This window comes from the organism of the source record quoted next, unplaced genomic scaffold (assembly GCF_019419815.1).
Source record: "Pyrus x bretschneideri cultivar Hongxiangsu unplaced genomic scaffold, Pyrus_bretschneideri_v1 Contig9, whole genome shotgun sequence".
In the NCBI taxonomy this organism is placed as follows: Eukaryota; Viridiplantae; Streptophyta; class Magnoliopsida; order Rosales; family Rosaceae; genus Pyrus; species Pyrus x bretschneideri.
Window position 1 is genome coordinate 3,067,126 of NW_025999831.1, and position 22,593 is coordinate 3,089,718.

General features: G+C 36.2%; 4 protein-coding genes and 3 non-coding genes across 9 annotated transcripts; 4 read left to right on the plus strand and 3 right to left on the minus strand.

Annotated features, from left to right (window-relative positions):
* The first annotated feature begins 1,295 nt into the window (after positions 1-1,295).
* Positions 1,296-3,309, plus strand: LOC103940097. 2 transcript variants are annotated; one of them, XM_048576340.1, is made up of 2 exons: positions 1,296-1,578; positions 2,140-3,309. In XM_048576340.1, exon 2 carries the CDS (start codon positions 2,174-2,176, stop codon positions 2,963-2,965), a length of 792 nt encoding a protein of 263 aa, XP_048432297.1. In that variant the 5' UTR covers positions 1,296-1,578; positions 2,140-2,173; the 3' UTR covers positions 2,966-3,309. The 2 variants fall into 2 exon arrangements, with proteins under 2 accessions (XP_048432297.1, XP_009348455.2); XM_009350180.3 differs by having other exon boundaries at positions 1,302-1,578; positions 2,163-3,309.
* Positions 3,310-5,566: 2,257 nt separating this feature from the next.
* LOC125473539 (photosystem I assembly protein Ycf3) lies at positions 5,567-7,901 on the minus strand. Its single transcript, XM_048576480.1, has 3 exons — positions 7,698-7,901; positions 6,762-6,989; positions 5,567-6,018 (listed from the first exon to the last, which is right to left on the minus strand). The coding sequence occupies exons 1-3, from the start codon at positions 7,819-7,821 to the stop codon at positions 5,864-5,866; spliced, it is 507 nt and encodes a 168-aa protein (XP_048432437.1). The 5' UTR covers positions 7,822-7,901; the 3' UTR covers positions 5,567-5,863.
* A 531-nt stretch (positions 7,902-8,432) lies between these two features.
* TRNAS-GGA lies at positions 8,433-8,519 on the plus strand. The gene has a single exon. It is a non-coding gene; the product is annotated as a tRNA-Ser (tRNA).
* Positions 8,520-9,805: 1,286 nt separating this feature from the next.
* Positions 9,806-9,878, minus strand: TRNAT-UGU. The gene has a single exon. It is a non-coding gene; the product is annotated as a tRNA-Thr (tRNA).
* A 4,537-nt stretch (positions 9,879-14,415) lies between these two features.
* On the plus strand, positions 14,416-18,548 carry LOC103965097 (probable glutamate carboxypeptidase AMP1). Of its 2 annotated transcripts, none has more exons than XM_048576478.1 (10): positions 14,416-15,462; positions 15,946-16,188; positions 16,341-16,493; positions 16,617-16,685; positions 16,782-16,869; positions 16,964-17,047; positions 17,135-17,244; positions 17,593-17,706; positions 17,942-18,076; positions 18,215-18,548. In XM_048576478.1, exons 1-10 carry the CDS (start codon positions 14,494-14,496, stop codon positions 18,395-18,397), a joined length of 2,148 nt encoding a protein of 715 aa, XP_048432435.1. In that variant the 5' UTR covers positions 14,416-14,493; the 3' UTR covers positions 18,398-18,548. The 2 variants fall into 2 exon arrangements, with proteins under 2 accessions (XP_048432435.1, XP_048432436.1); XM_048576479.1 differs by having other exon boundaries at positions 17,156-17,244.
* Positions 18,549-19,410: 862 nt separating this feature from the next.
* TRNAR-CCU lies at positions 19,411-19,483 on the minus strand. Its single transcript has one exon. It is a non-coding gene; the product is annotated as a tRNA-Arg (tRNA).
* Positions 19,484-19,575: 92 nt separating this feature from the next.
* On the plus strand, positions 19,576-22,202 carry LOC103963343. The gene is made up of 7 exons (XM_048576396.1): positions 19,576-19,914; positions 19,995-20,088; positions 20,174-20,235; positions 20,388-20,507; positions 20,616-20,728; positions 21,536-21,684; positions 21,857-22,202. The coding sequence occupies exons 1-7, from the start codon at positions 19,605-19,607 to the stop codon at positions 21,912-21,914; spliced, it is 906 nt and encodes a 301-aa protein (XP_048432353.1). The 5' UTR covers positions 19,576-19,604; the 3' UTR covers positions 21,915-22,202.
* The last annotated feature ends 391 nt before the right edge of the window (positions 22,203-22,593 follow it).

Sequence of the window (22,593 nt, forward strand, 5' to 3'; positions counted from 1 at the left end):
GTGTCCGTATAATGCTAATATTTGGTCTCATGTGCTTTCAAAGTGTTGTTGTGATCCTCCTCCTTTGGATTGGCATGAGTTTATCACTGAGGTTGCTAATAATGGGACGCGTAAGTCATTGGATGTTAGCATTAGGAAGTTGTGCCTCCAAGCTGTTGTCTATGCTATTTGGAAAGAAAGGAATAAGTGTAAGTTCAGAAATGAACACTATGTTGCTATCTTTGAAGCCATTATGAATTTTATACGCTTACGGTCATGTTCTTTGCATATTCCGGTTTTTACTGCAAATGTACCTATTTTTCAAGAATGGAGAATTCCTATGTAGTTCTCCTTTTAGTGCTGATTGTTAGGTTGTTGTTTTTTAAAGCCTCTTGTTTTTTTTTTTGGTTGTTTTAGCTTGGCCTTTGTTGCCATTGTTGTGCTATAGTTTGTTGCTTCCTTTGGTTCTTTTTTAATATAATCATTCATTTACCTCAAAAAAAATTAAAAAAAAAATATTTGGGACCCCAAACAAAAAAAAAAAAAAAAAAAAATTATTGTGGAACAAATCCCCTAGCATATTGTTTGAATGAGGAAAAAAAAACTTGGATTTAAGTCATAATTTATAAATTGACATGCACCAATTCCCTTATTTAGATTCATAATCATAGAAATTTAGAATTTCCTCATAGAAAAAAATTGAAATTTGGGACCACCAAATTCAAATTCCATGTAAATAGGTGTCATTTCTAAATTGCTATGAATGAGAGTTTAAAAATAACAAATTCAATATTAAAATTTCATTGTTCTTTTAAGCTAACCAAACAAGAAATTTAAAAATTCTAGAAAATAAAATTTCGTCATTCCAATTTCTGTTGTTTTAAAATTCCTTAGTAATTTGCCACTTAGTACTACAGTCTAGTGGTATTTCTCTTCACTTATAACTGAGAGGTCTTAGATTCGATTTTTGCTAAAGACAAATCTGAACCACATTATTGCTAGCCCATTGTGAGGCTAAATCTCATCTCCCTCTCCCTTAGTGTATATAATATCGTTTGTTCAAAAAAAAAAAACCGTAATAATCTTAAATTTTCTCATCTAAATAAAGTGTAATGTTCATGGAATCCTGAGGTAACTTTGTGATAAACCCCTTTTGACCAATTTTTGAAAAAAAAAAATATATATATATATACACACACACACACACACACACACACTTATATAGAGTTTTGACTCAATTGAGAAGGTGTAACAAAATATGTGGGGTAATTGAGCAATAAAAAATATGTGGGTTAAATATCAACAAAAAAATATATGTGGGGTAAATTTGAACTGTTCAGTTGACAATTGTTCCTCCATCAACTCGATTCGATTAGCACCCGGTGTCTGTCGGCTGCAGTCGGCAGAGGATAGACAGCCTCTCTTCTCCTAAACCAAAAGATTCAGGTTTCAGCTGCGAACCCAACTGAAACCGATACCCACCCGCGCACCCGACCCAAACCCGTTTGATCTGAGATTCTGAGATCCACCGCCCAGAAGCCGTCCCCGAATCAACAACCACCGACCCATCACGCCTCCTCCTCCTCCAGCTTCCTACTGGTAAATTTCCCCATTTGGATTTTCTTGTTTGCTCTTTAATCTTTGCTTGTGTAAGCATGACTCTTTGCTTCGTTAGCTTCTGGGATTGTTTGGGTTCTTGAAAATGCATGAATTTATTTGAAACTTTAATCCAGTTAAAATTATTCAGTTTTGTTTGATGTACAACAAGACTCTCTCTTTCATTCAATCCAAAATTATTAAATTTTGTTTAATTTTGCACAAATAACCGTCCATTTGTTCGATCTCCAAATCCAATCAATTTTTGTAGATATGATATTTAGATGAACATAAAAATTTGGATGCTTTAATTCCATCTGAAAAGAAAAGTCCGTGCATATACCAAAAGTTTCGATTTTGTTTGTTGCACTCGTTACTCATTACTAGCTCAATAATCGCAGTGTTTTCGTCGGACTTCGTTTCTGGATTTTGATATAAACCTACTGTAAAGTTTTTTACTGGGTAAAACCTTTGCATTCTGAAGTATTCGTTGTATCGTGTTAAATCGCTTAAGATACGGAGGCGAATTTCAAGTCGGCAATGATCTCATTGTTTCTGATCCAGTGAACATTTGATTTCACGAGCAGGTTCTCTGCTGATGGCAAAGAAAAGGCAAACGCAGCTTGGGGTTGCCCAGCACAAGAATAATACCTCCACTGGTGGTCTAATTGAGTCTTCAAACTCCGATAATGATCCTGATCTGCAAGATAATTGGGTGATAGTTAAGAAGCAGAGAGTCAAAATTCTGATACCTCCCCTGCCCGTTGCTAATAAATCTCCACCGCCAAATCCAGGACCAGTCCAGCTGCAACCTGTGGCCGGAGAAGCGGAAGGAAACAAATCACAGTTTCCTGTCGAGACTGAGACATGTCCTAAGACGACTTCAGTTCAGGAGCAAAAGAGGATTAAATCTATTGCTCATAAAAGGGTTGTTCAAGTTGCTAGAAAATCTCCTCCTGCTGACTACGTTTCAACATTTGGGAAGTCAATCAAGCGAGGTGTAAGAATGGAATTACGAAATCCAGATCAGATTGCTACTTCACAGTCTCGTAGAACACCGGGGGTATTTAAAACCTCAAAAGCCATCATTCAGCCAAGAAAATTACGACATGGCCCGAGTATTTTCCTTGATCAGGGAATGCTGCTAAATCAAAAGCTGAGAGCTCTGAATCTTGAGAGGAAGCTTCAGAAAGCTGGCGGGTTAAGCAGGTGGTTAGCATCACTAGGACTGGGGCAGTTTGTTAGGATTTTCCAGAGGAAAGGTCTGAGTAAGTTCCAGTTGGTGAATCTGACCATGAAGAAGCTCAAAGACATGGGTGCCAATGCAGTAGGGCCCCGGAGGAAACTGATGCACGCAATCGACTGCTTTTGCCAGCCGTGCTTCTTTTAAAAGCATTCCGGAATTCATTTAGGATCAAGTTGAGAAACAAAACCTAAAACCAACATCTTTTTCTGCGAGTAACATCAGAAGCAGCGAGGTACGTTGTTCCCATTTCGATGTGTGCAGTTTTTGGATTGTTGCATTTTATGAAAAGAAAATGTCTACAAACTACGGCAATGTCATGTGAGTGCTGGTTGTATGGATAAGCCTTGTGTCAGTTTTCTACGAGCATTCAGAATGCTACATGAAGTAGGTTTGTAACGTTTGTTTATGGAAGTATGGGTGTAAATAATTGTGTCCATTAGATCACACGCATTAGTGGATCTGTCAAATTATATGTTTCTGATCCACCACATGATATTTTCGTAAGAGGACATAATGTGGTGGCGATGCTCACCATTTTACGGTGATGGATAACGTATTATTTCACCGGAGGTCGATGTTTGAGTGACACAAATGTGGTGGCGATGCTCACCATTTTACGGTGATGGATAACGTATTATTTCGCTGGAGGTCGATATTTGAGTGACACAAAAAGAGAAACGAACTTCTTACTCCTTCATGTAAGGACTTCATTTCGGCATGGGAGAGAGGTTGGCTGGTACCACACTGATTCTAATTTCAAGTGAATCCATATAATAAAAAACAATATTTCACACGTTACCCATAAAAATTGAATTACTCATTTTGTTTGGGAGTTGGTAGTGTTTTTATATAAAACTAAAAAGAAACCAATTACGAAATTTGGTTTAGAGTATGTTTGGTACTTTATTTAAATTTAAATTTTTAGACGTAAAAATATTTTCTACAAATACTTTTTGCGTGTTACACTTTTGCATACTTGTTTGATTGGACGATTTGCAAAAACTGAAGTCAAAATAACTTAAAAATTAGTCTACTTATAAAAAAACACAAAAAGTGTGTTTTTAGAATTTTTAAATGCCAAATCAGTATTTTCTCACTCCTCTCCTCTCCTTCCTCTCCTAATCCCCTCTCTCCTTTCTTTCTATCTCCTCCCTTCCAAATCACTCTCTTATTTCTCTCTCTTCTATCTCCTCCCTTCCAAATCACTCTCTTATTTCTCTCTCCTCTCCTTCATCTCTCTCTCTCCTCTGACTCTCTCTTTGGATATCTTTGTCTATCCAATTGGTAGTAGTTTTTGAATTCACCCGCAGAGAGAAAGGGGGGGGGGGGTTAGGGTAATTTTTTTCTTTTTTTTTAATTATTGAAATTAAAGACAATTTTGAGTACCAACAAGTTTTAAAATCTTAAATAAAATTCTTTTTAAAAGAACTTTTTAAAAAATGTTTTGAAAAATTCTAAATTTTTTTAATACGCTACCATATAGGTCCTTAGTTTTTAGAAATTCGAGAATAGTAACCCAATGGATCGAAAATAGGTCGAATCTTTATCTACAAAGTTGGGAAGTATAAAAAAAATGATTGCAATTGTTGTCGGTATATGACTTTTTCACGAGAGAGAGAGATTTAGATGCACCAAAGCTTAATGCTGTGGCCACTCACCTTGGGTTGGCATGAACACTCAACCAACTCTGCTTTTGGTATGACATTACAAAGTGGGAAATGAAAGTGAAAGGAAACAAAATAGACACTCGGATTCTCATTCTTTTCCATTGTAAAAATCAAGCTAAAAGGAACATGTTTCGAATCTACAAAATGTTTTTTGCATGAAAGTGGTCGTTCTAGTAGATAGAGTATTCATTTTTAACTCAATGTGTTTCTGGTTTAAATATTTTCCCTTCTCTCTAGTCTAGTTTAGGCCTTTCGCATAGTGGACCGGAAAATATGAGTTCTAAGAGAGTCATTCTAATTCTTGTAGTTCAATATAGGGTAGTGATCTTCACCCGTTTTACCTCTCACATACCCTTTCAATATAGAACTAGTAACAATTTTTGAGGGTGTGTGCCAGTAAAACGCAATGTGTAAAAATCATCACCCTATATTGAGAGTTGACCGAAATGGGCACTAAATACTTTTCGAGAGATCTCCTCCAAATCACTGGTATGGCTATCAAAATCGTGAGCATCAGCGTGTAGGTTCCAGATCCAAGTGGTAGTATCAGGTCCCTTAGCTATTGTTCTTGAGAAATGACCCGGTCTGGCCCATTCCTCGAAAGAAGTTTTTACGGGATCCCTATCTACCAAAATTTTAACTTCTGGTTCCGGCGAACGAATAATCATTGAGTCCTCCTCTTTCCGGACAACACATACAAAGAGACCCGCCAATAAATAGTTAAGTAATTAGTGAACTTATGAGAGATGTTTAGACTTAGTTTTTTTCTCTTCCATCTCCCATCTATCTATTTTCTTTAGTTATTCACTAGAGCAATTATGATCTGGAAGTTGATCCGGGGCAAGTGTTCGGATCTATTATGACATAGCCGTGAGGCGCTTAACGGACCCTTTTAATCTTATAAAACCCCTTTCTGGGCTTTAATTGACGCAAAAACCATTTTTTTGTGCAACCTAGTGTATTCATATCTCAATTATAAGTTCCTAAACAAAACTACTTTATACTTTATGTCTTACATAGAACATATTACTCTGTTCCGTACTCTATTCCAAATCAAAATTTTGCTAGAAGTCATTACTAAGAGACATCTCAGTATTTAAATTTAGTCATTCGAAGGTCTGTTTTATTAGTTTTAATAGAAGAAAAAAAAAAAAAAAAAAATGGATTCTCCACTTTATCTGTATATATCGTTTATTCCTACGAAATACCAGACGAAATAGAACGATCTTAGAAGGGATATAATGAAATTCTTTGATTGGTTCTTCCCAGAGAAATGATCCTCGATAGGGACAACAAACAATTAATTAGAAAATGAATTATAACAAATATAAAAAATCTATAAAACTAAATATCTAAATTAAATAATAAACAGTTCTTATTCGAAACGCCTTGTAATCTTCAACCAATTCTGTGCTTCAATATAATTACCAGGAGTAAGCGCTATTGCTTGTTTCCAATACTCGGCGGCTTGATCGAACCAAGCCTCCGCAATTTCGGAATCTCCTTGTTGAACGGCCTGTTCTCCCCGGTCGGAATAGGGGGGTAAATTCCTTCCCTTAGAACCGTACTTGAGAGTTTCCGACCTCATACGGCTCAGCGGTCAAATTCTTTTGGTGTCCTATTTTTTAATTACCCTATCTAATTGAATGAGATTTCTCAGAGATATATCCCATTTTTTTTCTCGAGTTAACCAAAAGAAAGAGGTTAATTGCATAAGTTTCAAACTCAAATTTTTCTTAATAATCAGTTTTATCTTTTCTCCCACCTTCAGAAAACTAAAGCATAAGCATTTTCACTATCATTCTAATTTTCTGAAAGGTAACTATCTCGGTTTCATATATAAATTGATATAGAATCTTTGAAAAAGACCTTCCTTCATAAGAAGGAAAAGACTTACTATCTTTGGGATCTGATGCTACACCGCTGCTCAATACCTTAGGGGATCAACTCTATTACATAAGTGGATTCCTAACTTTTATCTCATATCATGACATAAGCAAGCAGTTCTTATTGTATCGGACCAAAACCTCGCGAATTGATCTTTACGGCGCTTCTTCTATCAATTAGATCCTTTATCCATAGAATAAAGTATCTAGGCATACCTATTTCTTCATATTTCGACTTTTATGAAGTTTATTTCTTTGCTACAGCTGATAAAAATCGTTGTTTTGAACGATACATATGTAGAAAGCCTACCCTTTGTTTCTAGTATTTATTAACGGATTTGTTCCTTCTTTCCTTTTTTTATTTCTATAGTGGAGATAGTCGCACGTAATGACAGATCACGGCCATATTATTAAAGGCTTGTGGTAAGAATGGGTTTCGCTCTAGTGCCCGAAAATAATATTCTAAAGCTTTCGTATGTTCTCCGTTACTTGTGTGGATAAGGCCTATGTTATAGAGTATATAACTTCGATCATAAGGATCAATTTCTAATCGCATAGCTTCATAATAATTCTGTAAAGCTTCTGCATAATTTCCTTCGGATTGAGCTGACATCCGTTACGGTCGTCATTCGATTAAAAAAATCTCCGTTTTAGAACCGTACATGAGATTTTCATCTCATACAGCTCCTCCTTTATGTGCATAATGATAAGAATACGTGGAATAAAAAAAGATTGAAATATTCTCATTATAAACTAAGTGGGGATGGTGTTTTTACAAGAAATCTCTAGCCAACCTTCTTGTAAAAGATCTTTACTTAACATCAAGCATGTTGGTATTAGATAAAAAGTTACTCCAACAATTTCTTTGTCTTCAACGCCCTTTTATTTGCAGGAATTAGTCACTTCAACAGTCTTCGATGGTTATACAGGTATCCAAAAAACGAACGAGATGGATGTTTGTTGTCCCAACCATTCTTGTTAGTCCCGATCCTGATAAGGAAAAGGGATAATTTATAACAAAGTTTTCGTGTGTTGATTCCTAGGAGTAGTGCTTCTTCCCCTATGCCCTCTATTGGTGGAGACCTAACCCATAGGTGTAATCTCCCGCTCAATACTCTAGAATCGACAATTGAAGCATCTGAGGCTGCATTAATCGGGGATACACGACAGAAGGGTTTGCTTTATTTACAAACTTCACCTTCAACAAGCATAGATTTATTTCAATAATTTTTTCCTATCTCGAATAATGTTGTCTTTCTCTTAAGATTAAGAGTAGTAAAAAATAGAAAAGAAAATAAAAAAAAGAAAAAAATCAAATCGCACCATCTCTGTAATAGGTGAATGCCTCTTTTTCTCCCGAAGTTCTCGGAATTATTCGTAATAAGATATTGGCTACAATTGAAAAGGTTTTATCAATAAAATTTCCATTTATCCCAGATCGAGACATAGGTGTATTAATCCATTCTATAATTTATTTTAATTTCATTTCGTGAGAAAATGATCCCACAAACAAAGGAATTGTACAGTATGAAATAACATAAAAATGGATTCATTAAAATAAAAAGGAAGACCTTTTACTCATACTCAAATTGTTTTGTTTTGACAGGAATCAATAAAAAAAAAAAAAATCCGGGGGACGGTTCATGAATTTGAAATCAATCTATGGGTTAAGAAGTTGGAGTAAGGAGTTGTTGTTGAAAAATCTAAAACTGGAAAGGCATTTTAGAATTTTTATGAAAATTGAATAATGATCTAAAGATATCCATTAAACACAGTCTAAAAAAATGGATCAATCGTTGAATTCGTTTCAATTGAGAGATTAAATCCGGTATAAATATTAGAAAGGGCGGAAACCCCATCTTCGCAAACATGAATAGATATATCTTTATTTTACAATTTTTCACAAAAAAGATTTATGCGGAAGGATTTGTCTTTGATGAAAAGTTTTCTATTTTTAGAGTTCAATTTTTTAATAATTTTAATTCAATGTAGATACCTATCCAAAATAATATGAATGACTCACTATTAACTCGGTTTTTTGGCCATAATCATTATGTAGGAGAGGTGGCCGAGTGGTTCAAGGCGTAGCATTGGAACTGCTATGTAGACTTTTGTTTACCGAGGGTTCGAATCCCTCTCTTTCCGTACTCTTCACCTAATTCACCAATGTTACTGACTGCAATGCATCAAATAAGAATGTATACTCCAACAGTTAGACCTTTCTTTTCTTTGATATCGATTATGTATTCCTAATCCAAATCTTCTGTGGTACGAAAAATACTGGGCAAAATGGACAAGGAATGAAAATCCCCTACCGATCTATGATACATGAATGAGATCAAAATCCCCAGATCAAACCCCTTACCTTACTTACCCCGGGTCCCTTTACTTAAGCCAAAATGGAGAGGTCAAAATTGTCCGAACCCTTGTTATTTTAGTTGGGGTTAAGTCTGACGAGAGTAATATTCTACAACTAGCAATTCATTTATTTTCAAACCGACCCATTTACTATCTATTATTTGATTGACGAATCCTTCATATTGGAATGGGTGAAGAGTCAAATGGTTTGGCAACTCCTCGCGGGGGGATGAATCAAGATAATTTTGAATCAGAGCCCTCGATTTTTGCTCATCCCTCACTGTAATAATATCTCGGGGTTTACAGCGATAACTTGGTATATCTACTATACGACCATTAACTAAAATATGTCTATGGTTAACTAATTGGCGGGCTTGAGGAATAGTCGAAGCCATACCCAATCGAAAAAGGATGTTATCCAAACGCATTTCAAGTAATTGTAGTAAAACCTGACCTGTTGATCCTTTGGCTTTTCCGGCGATACGAACGTATTTAAGTAATTGTTGTTCTGTAAGACCATAATGAAAGCGCAATTTTTGTTTTTCTTCTAAACGAATACGATATTGAGATTTTTTTCCGGGGCGCGATTGGTTTCTAAGATCGCTTCCGGCTCTAGGCTTTTTACTAGTTAGTCCCGGTAAAGCCCCCAGACGACGAATTTTTTTGAAACGAGGCCCTCTGTAACGTGACATAAAGACTCCTTATTTTTTATGAAATTTCATAAAACAAAATTAAAACTAAACTAAAATATGATAAATTAATCGAAATTTACTGAAGTATTGTATTACAAAGAATAATTAGAGGAATTGTATCAATATCCGGACCTTATTGTATATAAATAATTGTATTATATAAATAAAAAGAATTTTAAATAATAATAAAAAAAAATTCAGGGTTCTTTTCTTGATTGATTTGTTCTACAGAGACCGAACTCCTCCAATCCCATTTTTATTCATAATTGGAAGTTCCTACGAGATGATAGGGTGACCCCTTGGGAAAAGGGAAAGAAGTTTTTCGCTTTGATTTCACATTATCAATTATGTAAAAAATCAAAAATCAAACAAACGGAGAAAAGCCGGCTATCGGAATCGAACCGATGACCATCGCATTACAAATGCGATGCTCTAACCTCTGAGCTAAGCGGGCTCACATAACATAAATTGTACACGTATACTAATTTAGTAAACTACTGAGATATTAATTGTTCATTCTTAGCTATTTCATAAGAAATATGATATATAGAAAAATAGAAATTCATAAGAAATATGATATATAGAAAAATAGAAATATCAAAAATAAGGAAGAATAGAAAATAGAATTTTAGAATTTCCAAACATATTGGATATTTGAATATTATAGAACATACCTATTAATATAGCGATATTATTAAATATCGCGATATAAAATTTTGATCTATTTCTCAAATATATGTTTATCAATAATAAATATCTTAATTAGCTTAATTAGATGGTAAGATTTTTTTTACTATTCTATGTTTACTATTTTTTATTACATAATTTTATTATATTTCATATATATTTTATATATGGATCATATATATTTTATATATAGAAATATATATATTTCATTTTAATTTGAAAATATATTTTAATATATCATTTTAAATAAAATCGAGTAAAGTAATGTAATTAAGTTTAGAATCTTATTCTATTTCTATATTTATTGTATATTACAATCTTATAATATTATTATTTATTATATATAATTCGAAATAATTTCATATTTAATTAATAAATAATTTTATTTTGAATTCTCTTCTAATTCTAAATTAACGGAATGGTTAGTTATAGCCATTTTATTAGTTTTAGTTATGGCTATTAATTGAATTTAAAATTAATAATACTCAAATCTTCCTTTTCGTTTTTTTGTTATGTTATAATGTTTTTTTTGTTATGTTATAGAAGGCCTGCCCTAAGAATAACATGAAAGATAAAAGCGCAATCCAGATCATAAAGAAACACTCCTTTGGTTTCATTCGGAAAGGTGAAAGCTAAGACGAAAAAAAAAGAAAAAGAAATCGACCGTTCAAGTATTTAAAATTTCACGCTAAAAACGGTAGAAATAGGGGCATATATAAGTATAATAAATATATATGTTATGCGACCTATATTGAATTGATAATATAGAAATGATAGAATCATTTCTGATTGGACCAAATAAGGGTCTCCGATAGAGATGAAAGAAAATATACAAGAAATCAAATAGTAGAAAAAACTTTTCAATATAGGAACCGGTATCTAATGAATTCAACCGGTCCAGCATAATAGAAATGAAAGAAAAGGAGGGGGGCGGCATCATGATGTGATCTTAATCACATCAAAAAAAAGAGGGGATATGGCGAAATTGGTAGACGCTACGGACTTAATTGGATTGAGCCTTGGTATGGAAACCTACCAAGTGAGAACTTTCAAATTCAGAGAAACCCTGGAATTAAAAATGGGCAATCCTGAGCCAAATCCTGTTTTATGAAAATAAACAAGGGTTTCATAAACCGAAAATAAAAAAGGATAGGTGCAGAGACTCAATGGAAGCTGTTCTAACAAATGGAGTTGGCTGCATTGTGTTAGTAAAGGAATCCTTCCATCGAAACTTCAGAAAGGATGAAGGATAAACCTATATACATACGTATAGTACTGAAATACTATCTCAAAATGATTAATGACGACCCAAATCTTTCTTTTGTTATATTTATATGAAAAATACCTCTCCATTACATCAAAGTTATTAAACAATTGAAAAGTTATGTATGAACTAAGATGGGGCGTGTAAAAAGTATAAATTAGATAAGTCAAGTCTCTCAATTGTGTTATAAGAATGAGAGGACATCCTAATTGACAAATAATAGTATGAATTTGTGAGGGTCCTACCTCAACAATCAATCATGCGATCACACTCGATCATGCGACATTCGATTTGTCATTTCAACGACATTTATTGGGGTGTGAGGTTGTCCAATTTCAATTACGTGCCGCTTGCTGACACCTAGTTTCCATTGACAGCGTGAGAGATCAGTCTCAAGACATGATTCGTATATATATAAAATTAAAGTAGCAATATTGTTTATAATAAAAAAAATATTTTTATAACAAATCTTTTTGTGTGAATTAGTTGTCACCATTTTTTTTTTTTTTTAACAAACGATATTATCTATTTTAAAAGAGTAGAAGAACAATAGACAACTTGCCATTTTTATTGGGGAATTTTTATTTATTTTTATTTTTAGCATATGAACAATGATTATGTTACTCTTCGATTCTAATCCTAAAAATATGAGAGTTTTAACGTAAAGCCTGCAGTACTGTTCACTTTAATGAAAAATCATATTTTTACACTAAAAAGTCAAACCTGATACTATTCACTTTACCTTTTATTTTATCATTATCGTTAAAACTCAAAGTTTTCAAACCATTTTCATTAGTTTTTCTTAAAAATATGTATGAGAAGTAAAGTGCTCCACTTTTTCATGTCTCGTCTTCACTTTAAAACCCAATTATTAGCAGTATGGCTGTCTTGGTGCAAACCCTTTTTCGTTTAGGTGGAAAGGTATGGAATAGTTGGTTTTTGCATCTACTTTTTTTTTTAGTTTTTTGTTTTTGAATAAACGATATTATCTACATTAAGAAAAAAATAGATGGTTTAGTTTCACAATGAATTAGAATCAAACTTAAGACTTCTCACTTGCAAGCGATGGAATACTACTAGATGGTAATATTAACTGACAGTTCTTGCATCAACTTTTTAAAGAGTATATGAGGTGAAAAAAAATGTGAAAATTTGGTTTTTTTTCTTCGTCTATATAGGTATCAAATTGTGATTTGTAATTAAAAAAATAATTTCTTTATGTAATGTCGTCACTCTTTTTTTCTTTTTCTTTTTTTAAAAGGGGACTGGTAAATGTGAAACAAGTTACCACATATGCTATTATGTGTACGAGGCCTCGTACCTTATACTCAAAACTTATACGCGTACCTTGAACTCTAAACGTAAAAAACAACTAACAATCATATGTACAAACCTCGAGTTTCATACTTGAACTTAAAAATCAAAACCTAGATTGGAGGTAAACTAGTGCTAGTCCAAAGACTCCAAAACCCTAATGCAATTAGACACATATGAATCTATGATATTGGACTAAACTTTTCCAATCACATTCATTAATCCACATTTAAGTTTCTTTTTTTTTATTAGGGAAGAAATTTGTAAATTATGATAAAATTGCAGTTTAATAAAAACTTGTAACTCAAGTAATTAAAAATATTCACTTTTATTTTAACGTCTATTTTTGTTTAAAAAAATCTAAATAAAAAGTCCCTATTATAGTTTTCAAGTAGAAACTTCTTTGGTGCTTTGAAATATAAAATATTTTGTACTTTTTTTTAATAGATTGATATAATTTTACATTAAAATGAGAGAAAATTCGAATAAGTCACATAATGAGTAATCTAGTTTGGTATCAAATTCGTAATTCACAAGATTTAAATCTAAGACTTTTCAATTTTAAATAAAAAAGAATATTACAAAATCATAATAATAAGTGACAATATTCCGTACTTTTTAACTGTGACATATGCACACACTGCCACCATACACATTCCCCTCAGTCAGTTGCCCGAGAAAAAGAAGGATTCCCTTCCTTTTTAACTGTGACATATTCTAATCTCAACACTTTTGCTTTTACTTTTGCTTGTTCTAGGAAAAATCGGTGGGCCATGAACCCAAATTATATTAAAAGATTTAGTGGGCCAACATCACATCTCCAATCACCTCGACAGCGTCTCTTCTTGATTTGCACATCTCAAACCCATCTTGTCGACACCCTTTCGGTCCTTCGCTTGTCTTCGACTGTCGTTGCCATGAAATAATTTGGTTTATAGATTTTCAGAATGTTGTGCATCAAAATGTTGATTCTACTCTGCATTACTCGTGTTAGAAATATAAATTCATCAAATATAGGTTGCCGAAGTATTGAATATTTTGATATATCGACATGTTTTGGACATATTCTGAACACAATTTGAAGACAATTAACGATTTAGACACAATTAAGACATAACAAGAGTTTTTTTTTTTAATTTTTTTATTTTTTTAAAAACATTTTGAGGCTGTTTTGGAAATATTGAAGCTAAAATTTAAAAAAGGTTACCGATCTCAACTTAACTTAAATCCTCATTTTTTCTATAACTTGTGCCTCCCTCTTTAATTCTCTTTCTTTTTACAGTTCTTGAGTCACTTAGTTCCCCATCCTATGCGCAACAATTAACATCTAGCACGAGTACTTTGTTTTATTATAAATTTCAAGTATTATTTTTAATATATGTAATTTATTATATTTTAATTGTTGTATTTTAACGATGTGCATATCCTTGTTTTTTTTTTTTTTTTTTTTTATAAATTTACCATGTCGTCTTATCGTGTGTCGCCGTATTTATATCCTTGCACAAGAGTTGAGTTGACATGTATCAATTTATTATTTAGAAGTAGGTTTTTTTTATAACTAAATACTATAAATATGAAAAAAAGAAAACTATTCCATTTTAATATGAAATAGTAACTCCCACCGAAACTCAGAACTGTTAGGCCAGCAGCCTAAAAGTCCCAAACCCCCCAGTGAAACCACCACCCTCATCTCTCTCTCCTCCTAGGCTCCTCCCCCCAACTCTTTCTCTTTCTCTCTCTCTCTCGCCTAAACGTAACTTTCTCTCTCCTCTCCATAACCAGTATAGACTGTGAAAAAGTCAAAATGGGTCAGCTCCTCCCTAGCTCCACCACCCTCTTCGCTTCAAAGCCATCACCCACGTGCACCTTCCTCTCCCTCCTCATCATCGGCATTCTGGGTTTTTATACCCTGCATTTCCCCCAGCCTCCACTCTCCTCCTCAAATTCCCATTCTGCCCTCCGATTCCGCCAGATTTTCCTCTCCCACGCCACCAACGCCACCCTCTCCTCCTACCTCCGCGCCCTTACCCTCCATCCCCACCTCGCCGGCACCCCGCCATCCTTGGACACCGCCAGCTTCGTCCAGGCCCACTTCCTGGGCCTGGGCCTTGTCACCCGCTCGGCCCACTACAACGCCCTCCTCTCCTACCCACTCCACTCCTCACTCTCTGCACATTTTAGCAACGGCTCCCGCGTGGACATCCCCTTAACCGAGCCCGGCCTCAACAGTAATCGCGACGGCGTCGTTCCACCGTACCACGCGTACTCCCCCTCCGGGTCGGCGCACGCCAAGCTCGCCTTCGCCAACCACGGCACGGACGAGGACTATCGTGCGCTGGGGGAGCTCGGGGTGAACGTTAGCGGGTGCGTGGTGATTGTTAGAAGAGGCGATGACGTGTCCAGAGGCGAAGTCGTTAGGAAGGCAGAGAAAAACGGTGCGCTGGCTGTGCTATTGTACACCGAGGGGGCCGGTGGTCAAGCGAATGGGGGGTTTAAGAAGGGTTTTGAGAGAGGGTTTGTTATGAACGGCGTGGGGGACCCACTGAGCCCCGGGTGGGCCGGGGTTGACGGAGCCGAGAGGCTGGACCTGGACGACCCTGAGGTACTAAAAAGGTTTCCGAAAATTCCATCCATGCCCCTGTCCGCGGAAGCTGCCGAAACCCTTCTGGGGTGGCTCGGCGGCGCTACTGTGCCGCCAGCGTGGCGGGAATCGCTGCCCGCCGCAGTGCGCGGGGTGGGGCCTGGCCCGACAGTGGTGAATTTCACTTACAAGGTCGGTTTTTGTTGGTGCCCATTTTTCTCTGTTGCATGGATTTTAGTCAAATGTTGTGTGAAAGGTAGTGGCTTGGAAGTTTGGCAATGCGTGGTTTTTTGACTTTGGTGTTTTCTGTTATTTCTGTTATGTAATCCGAACTGGTGGTTGTGTAAAGTTTAGCCAAAATTGGATGTGGGCAGTGGGGAGGTGTTATAATTTAAGCTCTACATTGGAGATTTTTGCCAATTTGGGGAGGAGTGCATTGTGCTTCTAAGAGCAGAGCTTGTCTTTTAGTCTCTCTGTTAGAAACCTGTTGTTTTGTCACTTTCTGTTGCATCATTTACTTTGTAATCGATATCATTTTTGCAGCTATAGCCGTAATCTATCTTTTATATCATCGTCTTTTGCTTTTAAATATTTTGCTTACCTACCTATAAATCTTCCCTGCTCCCTCTCTCCTTGTATATATTCTCTCTTATATTTTCTGTGTCATAATTTTAGGGGGAGAAAAAGGTGGTGAAGATTCATAATGTTTTTGCTGTCATAAGGGGTTCACAAGAGCCCGACCGCTATGTGCTGCTTGGAAACCATAGAGATGCGTGGACGTATGGGGCTGTTGACCCCAATAGTGGAACTGCAGCATTACTTGACATTGCTCGTAGATATTCTCTTTTGATGCGTTCAGGTTGGAATCCTAGGAGGACGATTATTCTCTGTAGTTGGGACGCAGAAGAGTTTGGAATGGTACGTGATTCTGCGTCTTCATTACCAAAAGACTCTGGCCAGTCACAGTCATTGTTTTGCATCAGATATTTAAGTGACTTTATTATATAATACTTAGGTTTATTAATCAGAATACTTGAATTTATTGATCTCTCAAGGTTTGGTGTTCCCAGGTAGGATCTACTGAGTGGGTTGAACAAAACATTGCCAATTTGGGCTCCAAAGCCGTTGCCTACCTTAATGTAGATTGTGCGGTTCAAGGACCAGGATTCTTTGTCCGCTCGACTCCTCAGCTGGACAATCTCATTCTTGAGGTCACAAAGAAGGTAAACAAAATAATCATAACCAGTAACTACAAATAGAAGAAAGTTATTTTCTTTGGGTGTGAGTCAGTGTTGCACCTCGTATTTGAGTGATATATCCTTGACTGCTATTCAATGTGACCTCAGATTAAAGATCCAGACTCGGTGGGTGCCACTGTATATGAGAAATGGATGACCGCAAATAGAAGGGTTGATGTAAGTGATTATCTGCAATTCCCGTTCTTGCTCCATACTTTCATGTATTATCCTGCCATGACAGTTTTGGTCACATGTTCTGTCATGGGTTTTCAGGTCCAAAGACTCAGTGCAGTGGATTCTGATTTTGCCCCATTTTTGCAACATGCAGGGATTCCTTCCATGGATATGTACTATGGAATTGGTACATCTTTTATTTTCCTTCTAATAAGTCGGATGGAAAAATTGAGTTTTATGTTAATACTGCAGTAGTGTGATGACTTTTCATTCGTGTTCAGATTTTTCTGTTTATCACACTGCATATGATGCTTATGAGTGGATGATAAACTTTGGAGATCCTTTCTTTCAGAGACATGTGGCTGGTAAGCATACTTTTTACAGACTTGTCCACAAAACTATCTGTTGTTGAGTTTTTTAATATTTGAAGACGATTCCTTTACTGTTAAAAGTTCAATGGAACTTCTCCTCAGTTGCTGGAATGTGGGGACTTCTTGCCCTTCACCTGGCTGACGATTCAGTTCTACCTTTCAATTTCCTCTCTTATGCGCATCAGTTAAAGGTGTGAATCTTCTCCAAATTTTGTTATTAACTTCTTTTGTTAAATTATTTTGTGAAATACGGATATTATCATTTTTACTTATGGCTTTCGTTTTGGTTGAATCAGTAAACGTAAGAGAGAAACAGGTTGCAAGAATTAAAATTTTTATCATGGATAGAAGGAAACGATGTAATAGGAAAATTATTTAAAGGCGAATCTTCATCAGTTTAACAAATGTGTCAAGAATACTATTGTATTTTTATTGTACGTGTGGGTAAAAAGATGGGCGGTCTAAGCTTTTTTTTCATGCATATGGTTGGTCCTTTTTAAACTAAATTCTAAACCGACATCTTTATGAATTTTGGGCAGCATTATGAAGATGTTTTGAGCAACTTGTTGGACGGGGGTGTATCTCTACATCCCCTCACAACAGCAATTCAGGAGTTTGCCTATGCCGCCAAAGAAGCTGAAGATGAAGCACAGGTAAAATCTTCAAAATAGACATATTGACACTTCGTTGTTGCCGTCTATTAGTCAAATAATGTCAAAGGTCAACAATGTCATTTTTGATATCGTGTTGAAACTAAACAAGTGAAATTATAATGACATGCATATAGCACTGCATTGGTTTATTTTCTATTCTTGTTCTGAAGCAGAATAAGCATAAACGTTTCTGGAAATTCTGTGAAATTTATCCCTGTAATTGTTTGAAGTGCAGGAGCTGAGAGAGCAAGAAAATACAAGTGAGCTTGTAATTTTGAAGAAGCGGGCACTGAATGATCGGCTGATGCTTGCTGAAAGAGGCTTCCTGGATTCAGATGGACTCGAAGGAAGACAGTGGTTCAAGCATCTTGTAAGTAGTTTTCTTTTTCCTTGACTTCCTAAAGCTGATTGAGAATCAGTAGGTATTGATTATGGTAGTTAAAAAGAAAAGAGAGACGAAGAAGGGTACATACAAACGCATTGCGTGATCACTTTGCCCCTCTTGTAGGTTTATGGGCCTCCTGGTGAGCATGGAAGCAAACTATCCTTCTTTCCCGGAGTAGGCGATGCAATGCTTCGAGCAAAGAGAATGAGTAGCAGAGAAGGGCAGGCCAAAATTCAGCACGAGATCTGGAGAGTTGCCAGAGCCATACAGAGGGCTGCAAATTCCCTGAGAGGAGACGTTTTCTGAATCGTGTACACAGAATGAACAAGAAAACCTCGAAAACATTCCGGCGCTGGCGTATATTTATGAGCATTGAGTAGAAGAAGATGCAACTTTTTTGCCCTGTAATACAGACATCGCAGTGTTTGTAAATAGTAACTTAGTTATTCTGTGTAAACTCAATTTTCCGGCTGAAGATTTTGATGTGCTTTCCTTATCAGAGTATATTTGGTTTTTTTTTTTTTTTTTTTTGGCAAGTGAGTCGGATATAGTAGGTAATTATTTGGTTCGAAAATTTTAATATGTAGCCAAATCGCATCCAACGGACTTAAAGGCTGCGATGGGATTTGCATTTTCATTTTTTTATTCCGATAAACGATGGGTACATGTAATTTAAATGATGTTTGGGTTGAACTTTAGAGACGGGGAGGGTTGAACTTTGAGATGTTTGGGAAGTGTTTTTAAATGATGAAATGGTTTTTTGAGAAAGTGTTTTTGATATTAATCATTTGTGAAAATGCAAATTAATTATGGAAATGTATTTGATGTGTTTTCTGGTTCTTTGTACATGAAACACTTCAAGTACTTTTGGAGTCTAAAAATATTTTCTCTCAAATGCTTTCAGTCATTTAAAAGTACTGCCAAGATGAGCCATAGTTGGTTCAAGAGGAAAACACTAATCAGTATAGCAAATCTAATCCAATTACTTATTTCTAAATTCAAGCAATAGATTAGAGAGATTTTTCGGTCTGTTCGAATGCTTGTAAATGGGCAACAAACACAAGGGATGCGTGTTTTAGTGCGTGTGTGTGGTCGGATGGCCACGTTGTATCACCGCACGACTTAAATTGTTTGTAAAAAAAATCACAAAATCACATAAATATGTTTTATTGTTGTGTGTATGGTCGGATGACCACGTAGTATCACCATACAACATAAATTGTTTTTTAAAAAATCACACAAAAAAGCAACAAAAAAGGAATTTTTTTTTGTAAAAAAGTCACATAAAAAGCAACGAAAAATGAAAATAAAAATCAGTTCGCGCCAGGTAGGGGTCGAACCTACGGCCTTCTGCTTAGGAAACAGACGCTCTATCCACTGAGCTACAGGCGCTTGTTAGTATGACATGCCCTATGTATATTTATAACTGCTACTACATTTACTTCCCGCCCATGTAATTCGAAATGAAATAAAAAGGAGCCAAACAGAAGAGTTCAGAACTAGAGAGAGAGAGATGGAGGAATCGATTGGGAGCTTGTGCAAGGGCGTAGCGTCCTTCTGCAACCACCTCCAGAGCAGCTGCGACGCCCTCAAAACTTCCGTCGACCGCCGCCCCATCCCTCTCGATACGGCGTCGTCCACCTTCCTCCAATCCCTCAACCGCCGAGTCTCCGCCGCTAGCACCCAACTCAACCTCCTCGATACGATGTCGTTCGGCACCGTCTCCTTCGAGGAGCTCTTGGGCCACTGCTCCGAGGTCTACAAGGACAACCAAACCCGCCTCCTCCACCTCCAACATCGTCTCTCCCCCTCCTCCGTCGCCGGTACTAATTTTCTAGCCAGCCAAACACGCCTTTAGATTGTAATTATTCATAATTTCTCATTAGTTATGGTTTTATTGCAGAACTTGAGATTGACGACGATGAAGATTTTACATCGACGACGGTTGATCAGGAGCACGGATTCGATGCATCTGTCATTGATGAAGAAGAAGATTTGTATCCTTATTTAAGAATTGAAAATTTAAATTTATAAAATTGGGAATTGGAATTTCGATTTGTGTTTTCTTAGTGTTTCGATTAGATTGGACGAGTCTCTGAGTTTGAAGAAGCTCGGGCTTTCGGATGCATCTCTTGCATCTTTAGGTGAGAAAATTGAAGTCAAAACCCTAAATCTCTGTTTGTTTGTGATTTCTAGTTCACAATGCTTGAATTTCGCTTTCTTTTTCTTCGTAGTTTCTGTTTAATATTCGTCTTTGCAATTGATATTTTTGGTTCTATCACTCATTCTCTTGCAGCAAATGATAAAAATGAGGACACTGATGTATCTATGCATGAGTTGAAATCCTTAAAGGGGTCATATGATCCTTCCACGAAGACCTCAGGAGCTTCCGGAGACAGATTGCTATCTGATTTTGGTATTTAACGCTGTGTTTTATAGTATGTTTCCATTGAAAATCATCGGTTTAGCTACGAACAAAATCTTGCGAATATTGCCCATTGATGTTGGGCATTGCTAAATGTAGGTGAAGTGGAGGATAAGCCAAAGCTAGCTGAAGTTCATTTGCCTCTTGTAAAGGTGTCCCCGGATGATTACGAGAGTCTTCCTTCCTACATGAAAAGTTTAGCACCTTGGGAGGTATGAAATTGCTACAAGTTTCTTGTGATTGCATTCTTGTTTGCAAGCAATGCATGCTTTAGTCAAGATAATGCTTAAATCATATGCATCACGATTCATGAAGGAACTTGCTCTTGTACCGGCATTTGGAATCCTTATGTTGATAAAATATAGAGAGGTGTATCTATCTGAGAAATGGACTAAATTATGTTTTCTAAGAAAAGGCAAGAAGATTGCGTAAGGAATTTATATTATACCGAAAGCTGTAAGATGTTGGATATCAAAATTAACAGTTTCAGCTCATAATACTAACTAGTGATAGAGTTTCCATGTCATTTGTGCTTGAGTGTTAAGAATGACATCCTGAAGGTTTCCAATTTAGCAACCCAAAAGGTGATAGAGCATGATATATCTCAGTTTTGTCATTGTTCATCGTCAGGTGTTGAAACATTATTTGAGGATGTTGCATAGCAGATTTAGGCATGGTTCATGGAGTTCATGAATATGTATGATGCACTGTGTAACCCAGATGATGTCGATATAGTGTCTTCATATATTCGTATAGCTCTTGCCATGTCTTCATCGAGCAAGAAAAATGAAAGGAAATAAGAATGACATTAGGGTAGAATAAGATCGATGGTGAGTTGCTGACAAACTGACCGTGCTTTCATGTGCATGTAGAAACTTACGAGTTTTAGTCTAAAATGAATACATCAATCCTCGTCAAAATATCGCAATTTGCTTTATAGTTTATGCATAATGTCAAATTTTCTGTTCATTTTGTTTCCAATTTCTGAGAATTTGTGTTGTGTTGAACTCGACTTTAAGGACCTGCTTGCCGCTGTCGAGAAGATTAACTCAAGCCTGAAACAGAAAGCAAGGGGGACTAATTTCTTCCATCAAGATGAAATTTCAACCTTGGGCTTAGGCAAGTTCTTTCTTTCACTTCTTCCAACTGATTTCACGCAAGAACAATGGTATTCCTTCTGTGCATCCATACTTGTTGGCATATGCGCACATATTTCATTTGAAATCTCTTTACCACCAAACTTTCATGAGGCAATCCGACTACTTTTCGTAACTCCAAAAAATAGATTTTTACAGATGTCAAATTCAATGGCCTGATTTGGTGCTGTTTCATTGATATAGGGCCGAAAGCGAGATCTTACTTGCTGCTGCTTGTACGCATGAATCGATTGGTTGTTGAGACCGTAAGTGGTTTAATCTCATACCGAGTTTTGTAATGAGATGTATATTAATATCAGATGGAGTTCATGCACACGAATATAGTCCAATGGAAAGGGGAAAAAAAATCGCCAAAAATCTTGCTGGCAGAACTGGGTGAGCCGTTTACGCAATTATGCAAGGAATCGACGAATTACTTGTTTAATTTCTTTTTAAGGCCTGTCTGAGAACTGTTTCATTTTTAGTTTTTGGTTTTCACTTTTTGTGTTAGTGATGGTGAGAGTATTTATATACTAGTGCATTTTACTTACTGGTCCTGCCCCCGCATTTCTTTAACGAGTGCTTCTGTTTACTCCCCATTCTCGTCTTTGAACACTCCTGGAAACTCACTCAATTAAATTAATTTGCTTTGGACATCCATCTTCTCATCTCCTTTCTTCGGGTTATTCCACATATGGGCATGTAGGGATGGGCATTGGGTATGGTAGTGGGCAACCGCAGTTAATTACCTATAACCGTTAAGAGCTATAACCATGTATGTACCCATATATCCGTTAAGTAATCGTATCCTTAACCGCACATAACCGTACCTGTAACCATTTACGCACAAGTCTTCACTTTCGACAAAATTGAAGAGTCAGGAGACAGATTGCGTGTGTAAACAGAGCCACTCTTCTTTAATTCAATGCTGAGGCTGAGAG